Source organism: Monodelphis domestica, chromosome 5, assembly GCF_027887165.1.
Source record: "Monodelphis domestica isolate mMonDom1 chromosome 5, mMonDom1.pri, whole genome shotgun sequence".
Taxonomy (NCBI): Eukaryota; Metazoa; Chordata; class Mammalia; order Didelphimorphia; family Didelphidae; genus Monodelphis; species Monodelphis domestica.
In genome coordinates, this window is record NC_077231.1 from 275,157,603 (window position 1) to 275,171,677 (window position 14,075).

At 39.9% G+C, this 14,075-nt stretch overlaps 1 protein-coding gene across 2 annotated transcripts in view; it reads left to right on the forward strand.

The window, feature by feature from the left end:
- CFAP69 (cilia and flagella associated protein 69) overlaps positions 1-14,075 on the forward strand; it is an 80,248-nt gene that overhangs the window by 17,047 nt on the left and 49,126 nt on the right. For both annotated transcript variants that reach the window (XM_007504988.3, XM_001377927.5), the window contains exons 6-7: positions 9,231-9,329; positions 13,856-14,005. In XM_007504988.3, coding sequence (XP_007505050.2) covers positions 9,231-9,329; positions 13,856-14,005 — 249 coding nt within the window. The remainder of the gene's footprint in view (positions 1-9,230; positions 9,330-13,855; positions 14,006-14,075) is intronic.

The following is a 14,075-nucleotide window of genomic DNA, read 5'->3' on the forward strand; positions in this document are numbered from 1 at the left end:
ATACTTCAAGGGGAAAAATTACAGACTGGATAAAGAATGGCCAGGCGTAGATAGCAGGGAAAAATCTAGTGATTTTTAACCATTTTTTATTCATTGGGTTTTTTTATTTTAATTATTTTTATTAATTAATGTTTTAAATTAATTGATGCTGTACTCCTATAGAAATGGAGAATTTCAGAGTTGGAAGGAATAGTCTTATCTATCTAATCCAACTAATATCTAAAAAGGAGTTCTTTTTGCAGCATGCTAAACAAGTGGTCATCCAGCATTTTTTGAAAGACTCTACTGATGAGGGATCTCACTGTCCCCTGAAGCAGCCCATTCATTTTGGGATAGCTCCTTGTATCAATCCTAAATTGTTTCTGCACATAATCCAACAATCATTCCTGGTCCTTTCCACTAAGGACAAACAGAACAAATTGAAACTCTCCTCCCTGTGACAGCCCTTCATATACTGGAATACAACTACTGGTCCTCTTCCTTTCCCCTCAAGTCTTCTCATCTCCAGATTCACCATTCCCACTATCTTCAGCCAGTCCTGAATTCAATTCAACACTGATCTGGCCCTGTGGCTCCTCTTCCTGATAAACTCTAGAATTCCCCATTGCCTCTAGGAGCAAATATAATCTCTTCTAGTTAGCCTTTACAAAGGCCTTCACTGCCTGGTCTCCACCTCCATCAATATATATTATTTCCTTTCCTACACTCTTCAGTTTTGTCAGGCTGGCCTTACTATTCTACACATACAGCCCTGCATCTCCCATCTCTCTACCTTTGTCTGAGCTGTCCTCCATGCCTAGGATTCACTGTCTCACTTCTGGCTCTTAGAATTTATTTCTTCCTTCAGATTTTATTTTAGCACAAGCAACAGCTTCTATGTGAAGCCTTTATTGAAAACCCTTTGCTGCTAAGGCCTTCCTCTCCAAAATCAGCTTAGACTGATTCTGTATGTGTTGGCAAGAAGCAATCTTGAGGAGCAGCTGGTTGGCTCAGTAGGTTGAGTGCCAAGCCTAGAGATGAGGTCCTGGGTTCCAATTTGACCCCAGATACTTCCTAGGTATGTGACCCTGGGCAAGTCACTTCACCCCCAGTGCCTAGTCCTTACCACTCTTCTGCTTTAGAACAGATACTTAGATTCAATTTTAAAACAGAAGGAAAAAACTTTAAAAGGGGGAGACAGTGTTGAATAATGGATAAAGAGCCACCCTCAAAGTTCAGCAGACCCCTGTTCAAGTCCTGCCTCTGCAAAGTACTGGTTGGATCCCTGAACAAGTTACTCTAGGCAATGTTAAGACTCTTAAAACTATTGCTAGGATCTGGCCTGCTTTGGGGCAGTGTTTATTTACTAGGTTTTAGGGAGCCATTTAATAATTTTGGACAAGACAGTGAATAATCCAACAGGGATTTAAGATTACTTTGCTTAGTGGTCTACTTGGTATGAATTGGAGTAGGTAGAGGAAGACTAGTGAAGGTTTTCTTTCTGCTCTTTCCTCTACTCTGCCCTTCACTCATAGCCCAGACCTTCAAATGATGGACTATATGTGCTTTCTGCCCCTTATTGTCCCTGCCCAGTTCTAAGAACATTGCCAAATCTCTTTCCCTCTGTATTCTACAGGGATGCTATAGAAATAAGGTTACACACCTTTTTGAGAACTTTTAGGTGAAGATAAAGAAGAGATAAAAGGAAACTATATCAGTATATAACTAGACAACATGGCCCTTTGGTGGACATGGACAATGAGTTCTTGATACAGATCACAAAAAGGGAAAATGTATTATTGATCATGAATATTAGCTCTCAAAATCATTCTAATATATAGTAAGGGAATGATGGGTTAGTAGCAGGCTACTATAGCAGTGAGAGGAAAGTAGAAGAGGGTAAGGATGGAGAAACACCAAAGCCACGGAGATAGACCAAAGCAGAGCCATTTTCAAATCCTGTGAGAAGCAGGACAAGCCTAATAGAAGGAGACAGAGACAGCCAGAGAGGGAGGAATTCCAAAAGCTACAAAACTGATGAGTTTGATGTCCACCCTCTGTGTAAGTCCAGGATGTTATTAAGAAAATAATTTATGAACCCCTAGAAAAGGAAAAAGTGATGACTAAAAGACAAGTTTGTGTTTACAAAAAACATCATGCCAGGCTCATTTCTCTTTATGATTAGCCTGGTAGGTTAGTGAAATGCCAAACTGTTCCACAAAGGGTTCTTTGATCTCTGCCCCTCCACTAATTTGTAATAATCTGTTTTTCAGCTAGATTTATGACATGTTGTACCTTTCTGCTTAATTTGTTATTCTCCAATTTGTACTATGATTATTTGTGCACATGGCTTCCCCCTCACTAAAGTCCTATTCTCCTGCTTCATTGTAGCATGGAGATGACCCTGGGATTCTTCAGGGATAACAGAGTGAAAGCTCCAGTAGTTCCTATCAAACTAAAAAGGCTTTGGGTGTGTCACTAGTGATGGAATCTGTTCTTTTTCCCAGGGCTAGGCTAGATAAGCTCAGAGAGGCTCATTGCTTTGTTGACTGTGTGGTAAGGGATTTTTCAGCCAGGAAAATTCTCAGACTGTCTACTAAGAATGTTAATCTGTATCTGTGGAGGGTAGAGCCTATAACTAACAATTACAAGTCTTTGAAATACTTAAGTGAGTGAACAAGGTTTATCCAGAGATCCCTTCTGGACTGTAAGCTCCCTAAGGGCAAGTCTTTTATATCTTCATCAGTACCTATTATAATTAGTATTGACAAATACTTAATAAATATTTGATGAGTGAATGAATAAAGACAGCAGAATGGATAGACCTGAGATTTTGTCTATATCAGTCAACAAGCATTTATTAAGCCCTTGCTGAACATAAAGAAAGGCAAAGGTAAGGACTGCCCTCGAGGAGTGATATGGATATTATCTCCACAAGGATGGGCCCAAGAATGAATGTATCTCAACTCTAAACCATGAATAACTCAATGATATGTACTGCCTAGATGTACAAATAGCTGTTGAAGGGAAGTCAGGATATCATCAGTGATTCTTTTGTTTATCATATTCCTCCACTAGATGGTGAGCTCTATAAAGTCTATAAATCAGTCTCACCAAACACAAGACAATGGGTCCACGTGGAAATCTATACAAAGATTATGGAAGATAAATACAATGTGATTTTTTTAAATAGGAAAAGCCCTGGCCCCTGAGAGGACCCAGGAGGTCATATAGAAATTGCCTGAACTAAACTTTAAAGTTATTCCACTTTGTAGTGGTGAGGAAGGAATTCATTCTAGCCCTAGGGCCTAGCTCAATGTGATCAAGGTCTGGATAATAAGACTGGAGAAAGCGGGGGAGGGGGAGAGAACAGGTTGTGGAGAGATAGGATTTCAGATTTCATACTAGATGTAAAAAGGAGCATCCTATTAGGGAGCACTTCCTCACCAACAATGCCTACTACAGTGTTTTACACCCACTGGGTGCTTTCTAAATGGTGATAGAAGAGACAGAGGGAAGAATTTAGGGAGGGAGAAAAACTCAAAGGGAGGGGGAAGTTTTACAGAGAAGATGAGAAGAGCTGGGCCAAGAAGAAAATAACTTAACCAAGTGAGAGGAGGAAATAGGACACTCCAACACAGAGAATGGTACAATTAAAGAAAAGCTGAGTCAAAGTGGGGAGAGTAAACAGATCTGCCTTACAAGACCAGCATTACTGTTTCAGGAAATTTTAAAAAATGCATAGGTATATGGGATCTTATTATGAAGACCTTTGAAAGTTAAGAAAAGGGGTTTGGACTTGATATGGTAGCCACTAAGACATATTATAGATTTTTAGGCAGAGGAGTAATGTAATTAAAGCAATGTTTTGGATGGATTAGTCTGGCACTGAACATAGAGTTGGCATAAAGTAGTGGCTTTGGAGAGGGTATGAAAGGGAGAAACTGAAGGCAAGAAATCATCTGGAAGGCTGCTCCAAAAGTGAGTTAATTAGGGTTTAAGCTAGGGTATTCTCTCCCTCAAAGTTTCCTTGAGCACATTGTGTGTAGGTAGCTAAGCTCTCCTTTTCCACCATCATTCTCTTCTTTCTGTTTATCTGTAGGTATCTCTTAGTCTGCCTTCCCATCCAAACAGAGTAGAAGCTACTTGAGGGCACAGTTTTGACTTTATCTTTGTAACCCAACAGCCTTGATCCCCAGAACAGAGCCTGACACATAGTAGAGGCCTATTCAGTGTTTGCTGGATTCAGTGGAATTGAACTGAACTAAAATGAATGGCTCTGCTTAGGATTTTTACAGTGGACACAAAATGTAGGTCACAGCAGAATTGTGGGGGGGCTCAAGTTTGAACACGTGTGCCTGGTTTAACTGCTGTGGACCTTACCAAAGCCATGTCCACCAGTCAGCAGCTGTTACCAGGCTTTATTATATTAGCTAACACTCCCCTAGGGAATCCAGGCTACTGGCATATAGGAGAGGCTAGAAACAGCTGATGCATGCAAAATACAAGAGGATTGCATTCCTTCCTAAGACCATCCCCATCCTGAAACTGGCTGTATCCAAAGTCAGGGAACTAACTCTCTGGTTTCTAAATGAGGACATTTGAGAAAGTCCTTGTACTCTGAGAAACTCTCTCCCCACAGGGCCTGAGATTCCTTCCTCCACTGACCCTGCACAAAAGTGTTAGTGATGTCTATTGAGTCAGAGACTCAGGCAGTAGCATGAGCTCTGTCTTGTGGAATGACTAGGCTGGAACCTCATGAGCTTCAAAAGTTTGGAAGGGTAGACTACAAAAGATCGGTTGATGGGTATACATTCCAGAATGTGGCAGCAGCTGAGCTGGTGGGGGGCCAAGCTTCAAGTGACCTGCTTAACCCAGCTGCCTCAGTGGATCAAAGGGAGCCAAGGCCTATCTGTAATGCCCCTTTCAGAGGAGAACTTGGTAGAGAAGGGGGAATGCTTTGTGGCTGGTGACTGCTTTCAGTTTGAACCCACTCTTCCTAGGAGTTGTACGGTAGGAGGGAAATGTGACCCCCCCAGATGTTGGGGGGAGATGTTTTTGCTTCTGTTCTTAAACTGTCTTTTTTATGTCTTTTGGAAAGGGGACAATAAAAGAAAGAAAAAAAGGAAAAGAAGGTCTTGCTTCTGTGTTCTCCAAGATAGCAAGAAATTGCCTGTTTCATTCAGGCTTAGTGAATTGAGAGCCAGGCTAGAAATAGAAGGTCCTAGGTTCAAATCTGGCCTGAAACACTTCCTAGTTGTGTGACTCTGGACAACTCACTTACTTAACCCCCAGTGCCTAGCCTTTATTGTTGTTCTGCCTTGGAACCAATACTCAGTATTGATTTGAAGACAATAGGTAAGGATTTTTTAAAACTGCATCTCAAGTGGTGGTAGCAATGGGAATTCCCTTTACTCCTTGGATGATATTTATCAAGTCACAAAACCTCTCTCCACCTCAGTTTTTTCATTTTCAAATCTATGATCTTGAGGTCATGGCTATAAACCCCACAGACATGTCAAAGGAAGAAACTGTAGGACATGCTTCTATAGAAGAAAGGGCGGGGGGGGGATTAATATAAGAAAATGCTAGGAATTTAAGAAAAGTGGGCCTTTGATCAGAAAGAAAATGTTTCTTCAAACCTCTGAGTTAACAATCAATGGTAGAGAAAGGATAAGTTAGCTTAAAGGTCTGTCTAGGAATGATTTGGACCAAGAAGAATAATTGTTCCTTGTTTTAATAACTCTTTCCATGAAAGTGAGTCTTTCTTATATATGAGTTTACAAAGAGAAGTCAGAAGATATCTTGGATAATATAAAGAATTTATAGAGCATAGATTTTTTTTTCAGCAAAGTACTAGGGATCCTCACTGTTCCCATTTAGAAATGTCACTTCTGACATTGTTTCTGGGATTTATTAAGAAGATTAAAAGCCTTGATCTATTGAGCACGTAGCCAGCTTATTCTTCAGTTAAGAACTGTGGTTAGAAACTATGGCACATGTTACAATCTTCATTCACAGATCTGAACCTCCTTGCTAAGATAAATTTCACTGATGGCTGAAAACAAGATGAGTATTTCTTTTCTTTCTCCCAAGCCATCAGTGGCCATACATTATGGATCAAATGCCAGAGATGTAAAATCAAATTAAAACCACCATAGTGTTAGACATATAGAATACTAATTATTATTTGCTGACTAATAACCTCTAATTTCTCAGTGTGAATTGATCTTAGCCTAAAAAATTAACTAAACAAACTTCCTCAAGATTAATAAAGAATATTTCTAACTCGGGGACCAATTCAGCATGTTGCATATAGTGGATATTAAATGAGATAAAAGGTGGACCTAGAGAGACATCGCATCTGTGCAGAGAGAATCAGACAGGAAGGGATTAGAATAGCTTAAATCTTAGGGGAACTGAAAGGAAGAGTTCCCATCGACTTCCATATTTGTTTAATTTCTTTTAAAACATTCAGTACTTCTTAATACTTTTAAATTTCCAAAATGCAAACAAATTTGCAAACCTTGGTATCAAGACAGTACTTGATTCTAGAAATGAAGAAGATTTTATTGGATTTAGAGTTCGGCAAGAGCTTTAAGGCTGTTATCCAACACTCTAATTGTCGACATGAGGAAACTCATGTTTCTTGCTCAAAGTCCCTCAAATTCCAAGTAGAAGAACAAAGAGGGGAACCTTGGTCCTCTGCCTCCCAGTCTTTTGTTCTTGCCCCTACATCAGGCTACTTAGGATGATGGTTATAGACAAGAGGAACATAATGAAGCCATTGTGATAGGCTTTAAAGGCCAAAGAGAGGAATTTCTATTTGATTCTTGGGAGAAGGAATTGCTGCTGAAAGCTTCTTTAGCAGGGAAAGACTTTAGGAATTTGTCAGCTATGTGGAGGATGCATTAGAAAGTAAAGAAATTAGAGGCACAGAGGACAAACAGAATGTTGTTGAAATAGTTCAGATGAGGGGGTGAGGAGGAGGAAGGCGGTTGAAGGTGGATAGGAGAGAGAGAAGAGAGTGGCTACAGTGGTAGAATCACTCGGGCCAGGTATGTAGACTCTTTGGATTAAAAGACTAAAATGGTCATGAGGCTTTCTTGTTTTAGTCCATGAGGATACACACCAATCCTCCTAAAGCTAGTGCATGTGGGGGCCCCAGAGGACATGAAACACCTTTTCAGAAATTCTTTGTTCCCTGCGTCTCTGACCAAACCCCTTTCTCCTCTCTCTGCATTCTCAGAGACTTGTCAGCTCCCATGGACTCAACTATCTCTTCCCAGTCATATCAATGATTCCCCAAACCACATGCCCAGTCCTCATTTTGCTCTAGAGCTTTGGTCCCACATTTCTGGCCATCTACTAGACATTTCCAAATAGATGTCATGCAAGCATGCCAAACTCAATGTGTCCAAAACCAGATGCCTCCTCCTTTCCCATGAAGGCACATGTCTTCCTCTCTTAAATCCAATTCATGTATGAGTCAAGACATCACCCTGTGATATGGTTGGTCTTCTTCAAAACAAAGGACCAACAACATATCTTCCTAATGTCCCCATTTCTGACAAGGGCACCATTATTTTTCCAAATTCGTGTTTCATATCTCTTTGCTCTTACTGATTCCTCCATAACCAGTCGCCTGTATGGTTCTTTTCCATTCTGCCTCCACAGCCTTTTTTGAATCCATCTCCTCTACATTCTCACATCTTCTCTCTCCTCCACCCTCATCTTTCAGCTTGACTGCTACAACAGTCTCATGTATATCTGCCCTTCCTCAAGGCTTCCACAAAACTTCAGTAGCTCTTCCTTGACCCTAAGATCAAGTAGAAGCTCCTCTTTGAGCATTGAAAGTCCTTCACAGTGTGAAAGCCAAAGTCCAGATTAACTTCTTGAGTTGATTGCATATTCTTTCCTGTCATGAATTCTCTGTTCCAAGTAAACTGGTCCACTTTCTCTTCTTTATACACAACCATTCTCTTCTTGCCATCAGACCCTTGCATGGGATGGCCCTCTTGCCTAGAAAGTTAGCTCTCCATGCCTCTATCTCTTAAAAGCTTTGGTTTAGCTTCCTTCAAGGTAAAGGTCAAATGCTACCTCCAAGAGCCCTTTCACAAGTCTTCCAGTGGGACTAGTACCCCACCAATTTTAATATATGTGTATATGTGTACATATATTTATATGTGTTTATCTATATAGATATATAAAGATAGATGGGTATTTGCAGATATATAAGTATGTCCTATACATCTGGATGATATACACACTTAGTATTCTTGTTTTAATCCTTATCTTCTATCTTTGAATCAATACTAAATATAGGTCCCAAGGCAGAAGAGCAATAAAGGCTAGGCAGTTGGGGTTAAGTGACTTGACCAGAGTCACATAGCTAGGAAGTGTCTAAGGCCACATTTGAATCCAGGTCCTCCCATCTCAAGGCCTGACTCTCAATCCATTGAGCTTCCTAGTTACCCCTATATGCATAGTATTCTAAAAACCTTAGTTCAATTTTGAGTGTAAATCTAAATTTACCAGTCTGAGAATATTCTGGGTCCTGCCTCACCCCTATCCCCAAGCAGAATGTAAGCTCTCTTACAATATTTTATAAGTCCATTACTCAAAGGCTTTAATCATGGTTTATTATTTCTAGAAGTCATCTAATCATTCACCACCTAGTAAAAGGTAGTAGATAAGAGAGGTAGATCTGGAGTCAGGAGACCTAGGGTTCAAATCTACTCTTTACTAGGTAACCAATCTCATGTATACAAATATCTGCAAAACCTCTTGAAGATTTGTTTGTGATGCTGAAATGAGATCCTGTATATAAAGTTCTTTGCTTAAAGTCCTAAACAACTGTCACATTCTTATTATGTCTTGGATTGACCCATAATTTATCAGTTTCTTAACATAACATTCAGTTTGCATGACCTTCCTAATACATAGATTTGACCATGTCATCACCCTACATAATCAGTTCCCCACCCCAACAGATGCTTTTCCAGTCCAAAAAAAAAAAAAAGATGCAAGCTCCTTGAGGATGGAGACTGTCTCACTTTGCTATTGATAAGCCCCAGTGCCTGTCTTTAGTAGGCATTTAACAAATGTTTGTTGACTGAAAGTAATTGAATGTGTACTTGTGATACTGCAAAGATGGTGCCCAGGATGGCTGACTACTTCACTGCAAGTTAAATATTATTTAAGATTTATAATGATTATCATTTTAAATGATACTTTTCCATTTCTGGCAGGTGACTTACTACAGATACCAAGTTCTGAGTTAAGGATACAGCTTTGTAAGTGTATTGTTGATTTTTACCATGCAGAACCACTAAAGAAGCAAATTGCAGGTGAAGTATATTTTTTATGTTTAGCATATGCCGCTGTATACCCACTATAATCCCTTTGAGTAGAGGAAGGCTTGTAATTATGGTCTATACCAATTAGATGTTTTCTAGAGTCTCAAGATTTTCACTGGTTTGAAACAAAAATTGATTTTCTATGTACCTTTTATTTGAAAATGTTTAGGTACCTAACATAATGTTTAAATGATCTACCACTTGTACAATTTCCTTACAATTGCACATTCCATTCAATAGGTATGTAGGATATGTTTTTCCCATTATTATTATAGAGGATATTTGCAATCATCTATAATATTTTAATCAGTTTTTGAATAAGAAATTTACATTATCTAACTCAAGCTCTATTCTCAGATACTTTTAGGATAGAATAAATTCTTGAGGCTCTTTTCCAAGGAGATTAATGGAGGAAGCTGCAAGCAGGGATCATTTTATAGAACTAGTAAAAGGCAAATTAGTAAGTAGGCAAAGCTTAAGACCTGGTAAACCTTGAGGGACAGCTGATGAGTCACACAATGGTTAGAATGCTGGGTCTGGAGTCAGGAAGACTCATCTTCTTGAGTTCAAATCTGACTTCAGATATTCAATAGCTGTGTGAACCTGAGTAAGTCATATAATCCTATTTGCCTCAGTTTTTTCATCTGGAAAATGATCTGGAGAAGGAAATAGCAAACCACTCCAGTATCTTTGCAAGAAAACCACAACAAAATGGGGTCATGAAGAGTTGGACAAGGCTGAAATGACTCAATAATAACAACTATCTTGAGGCAGGTTGATGGCTCAATGGATAGTGTTCTGGGCCTAGAGTCAGGAAGATCTGAGTTCAAATTTGACCTCAGACACATACTAGCAGTGTGACTCTGGGCAAATCATTTAATCTCTGTCTTAATTCACTGTAGAAGGAAATGGTAAACCACTCTAGTATTTTTGCCAAGAAAAGCTCATGAACAGTATTGGCATATTACAGTCACAGGGTCACAGAATCAACAACAACAACAATACCTTGTAAGTCAAAGTCAGGAAGTCAGTCAATAAGCATTTATTAAGCACTTTCTATATGTCAGACACTGTGCATAAAAAGAAAAACAATCCCTCCCCTCAAGGACCTCCTATCCTAACATGATGCACATATATCAATACCCAGCTATATATATAGGATAGACACAGAATAAAAGAGGGGAATCCCAGAGAGGAACACATGAGCAGTGGAGGTACCAGGAAAGGACTCCTAACAAAAGAGGATTTGAGCTGAGTTTTGAAGGAAGATCGAGGAGTCAGGAGAGAAAAAATCCCAGGCATGGGGAAGAACCAGGGAAAAGGCAAGGAGAAGAAAGCATTATGTGCAGGGAATTGTCAGGAGGTCTATGTAGCTGGAGCATATAGCACATAAAAGCACACAGAAGTGTAGGAAGGAGACCATTTATTAAGGGCTTTAAATATCAAACAGAGGAGTATGTATCTGATCTTGGTAAAGAGCCATTGGAGTTTATGGAGTAAGGAAATGATACAGTGACAGCTACCTTTTAGGACATCACTTTGGCAACAGAATGGAGAATAGATTGGAATGGGGAGAGCCTTGCAGCACAGCGACCAGTTAGCAGACTGTTATGTAGGCTAGGTAGAAGTGATAGTGTCCATGTGAGGAGAGAGAAGGGAACAGCTCTTTGAATGTATGGGATAGGTAAGGGACAGTGAGGTGTGGGTAGGTAAGGGACAGTGAAGTATGGAGAATGACACCAAGAATGTAAACCTGGATGACTAGAAGGATGATGCTGCCTTAAGCAGGTATAAAGAGCATGGGGGATGGGGGGGTGTGGGGAGAAGCATTCTGGTAGAGAAAGGTAATGCGTTTTGTCTAGGATATCTATGGGAAATCCAGTTTGAATCCAAAAGATAATTGCTGACATGAGCCTGACCTTAGGAGAGGAGTTAGTGCTGCAGATCTGGAAATTACCTACTTAAAGATGATTGTTTCATCCAGTGGAGATATGACATCACTGAGTGAGACAGGACAAATGGAAAAGAGAAGAAAATTTGAGACCATCTTAAGGAATACCCACAGTTAAAGGGCATGACATGTCTGGAAATCCAGTAAATGAAAGTGAGAATTGTCTAACTATCCAAGAAAACCAGGGGAAAGAAGTATCACAAAAAAACCAGAAGAGGAGAAAATACCCAGGAGGAATAAATAATCAGCAGATGCTCAAAAAATATGAAGACTGAGAGGAGGTCATTCAGTTTGGTATTTAAGAGGTTCCTGGTAGCTTTGAAGAAGTCAGAAAGAAGTGAGTAGTGAGGTGGAAATCAGATAGCAGAGAATGAGAGGAGAGAAAATAGAGGCACTAAGAAGAGATCACTTTCTCAGAGTTCAACCGTGAAGGGGAGAAGAGAGGTAGCTAACAGGAATTGATGAAGTCAGAGGGGAGAAATGGACATGATTGTGGGCATTAGGGAAGGAGCCAGGAGTAAGGAAAGGTTGTAGAAAAAAGGAAGTGGACTAATAGGAGGGAATTGTTCTCTAGATTCTGAGTACTTCCTCCTGCTCACCGTCAGTTTTAGGCTGGTTAGTATTCACTGGAGGTAGATGTCATCAGAGATTGAGTCTCCTAGTAGCTCCTCTCTGATTCTGGTTGTGAGACTAGATAAGATTATCTTGAGGCCCTTATAAAAGTGGAAATTTGAAATCTGGGTCAAATCTCCATTTTAGAAGCCACCATCAGTAAATGAAGTTTCTGCTAACCACTGTCATTTACAGCCTGGGATGGGGCTTTCCCAGAAAAGACACTCCTTTCTTTCTGCATTCAAGTATACCTGGGTTCAGCCCTGGGAGAATATAGCCTTAAAGAGAGAGGATTTTGATTTCTACTGCCCCCCAAATACTCTCCTCCTTATCATGTCCTCACCCTTGTGCCCCAGAGAACTCTAATATAAACTCAGTTATGACTCATTTCTAGGGTCTCCCTAAAAAGGATTAAAAGGATCTCTCCCAGAAGTATTCTCAAAGTGAAAAATACAAAAGACTCATTGGCATGCATTAACATGGTTAAAATAATGTATATTCTCTACTTTATTCTCCTGTGAGGTAAGAAAGACCCCCTAGGAACTTATGTAACTGCTACACACATTTTACATTCACCTTGCATCTATACTATCTGGTCAACAGCTCATGGTCCATATTGTCTGGTGAGCTAAGTATTCCTGACTTATCCTCTTGACCCAGATTATCATCTCCAAGAAATATATAGTTGCATAAAGTATGCCAGCTAGGCAGTTAGGCCCTTTGAACCCCTCAGACTCACTAGATAGCCACTCATGTTAGAAATATTCATCTCTCAAACTCACTGTTGAGAGAACTGTTCTAAGGGAAAGAAATACAAAGTACAAGGGGCAGCCAAAGACTTGAGATTCAGTCTTGGACTCGCTTTTGAAAGCACATGTTCCCAGTGCCATTGTAGCCATCCCTATAGCTGCTACTAGGCAGCAGAAGGAAGAAAAACCACCTCCTCCTTGTCATGAGAGTCTCATGTGACTGTCAGAAGAGAGGATGGGAGAGAGAGAGATAGAAATCTTTGCCTTTCTTTTTAACATCTCTCCAATGACCTCCCAGCTTGGTTACCAATCATCTTCAGCAAAGTCTTCTGTCAGGAATTATACTCCCATCCCAAAGTACAAGTCCAAGGAACCAAAAAGGGATTGTGTCATCTGGTTTGAGGGAGGAACCCCATTCTAGCAAATCAGGAGGGGCTCTCCTGCTCACCTGGTTACACAAGAACAAACATTAGATTTGTCTTAATTTAGGACAGTGCAAACTGACTGATACATAAATGTCAGTTCTTAAATGCTTTCTAATCATGCATCTACCTCAAAAGGAAAACTACTAAGCACTATTTTAAGTTTCAGGTATACACTGAGGATTAATAAAGGGAATTTTGAGGGGGAATTTTAGGAAATTATGGGATTACCTATTAGAATAAGATTGGTTGATTATTAATTTTACTGTTTTCCAGTCTCTCTTTTTTTCTTTAAACCCTTACCTTTTATCTTAGAATTGATCCTGAGTTTCTTTTCCAAGGCAGAAGAGTGGTAAAGGTAGGCAATGGGGGTTAAGTGGCTTGCCCAGGACCACACAGCGAGGATGTGTCTGAGACCATATTTAAGCTCAAGACCTCCCATCTAAAGGCCTGGCTTTTCATCCACTGAACCACCTAGCTGCCCTTCTTCTCTTCTTTGGGAGGTCCTGGATTCAAATTTGGCCTCAGACACTTCCTAGACGTGTGATCCTGGGCACATCACTAAACCCCAATTGCCTAGCCCTTCCTGTTCTTCTGCCTAGGAACCAGTATACAGTATTGATTCCAAGACAGAAGGTAGGGGTTTAGAAAAAAGTCTCTAATCATTGATCAACTGCCTACTGTTGTGCATGCATGTATATTTGTATGTAGATATATATACATATATTAAAATATACACATACACTTCTATATGTAATAACTGCACATTTCCTCACTTTATAGGTTATCAGCAAGTTACTTCAGCTTACAAGATTCAGATGATTCAAACAGGGGGTTTGGCAGAAACTTTAGTTCTTTCGTGGAACCTCCTTCAAAATGAACTTCTTGAAAAGTTATGGTTACTTAAAACTTTGCAGCATCTTTCTACTTCTGGTTTGTACTTACTAAAGTAACTATTTTACATCCTACTTTCTATGTTTCTGACAAGTGAAGATTTCACAAT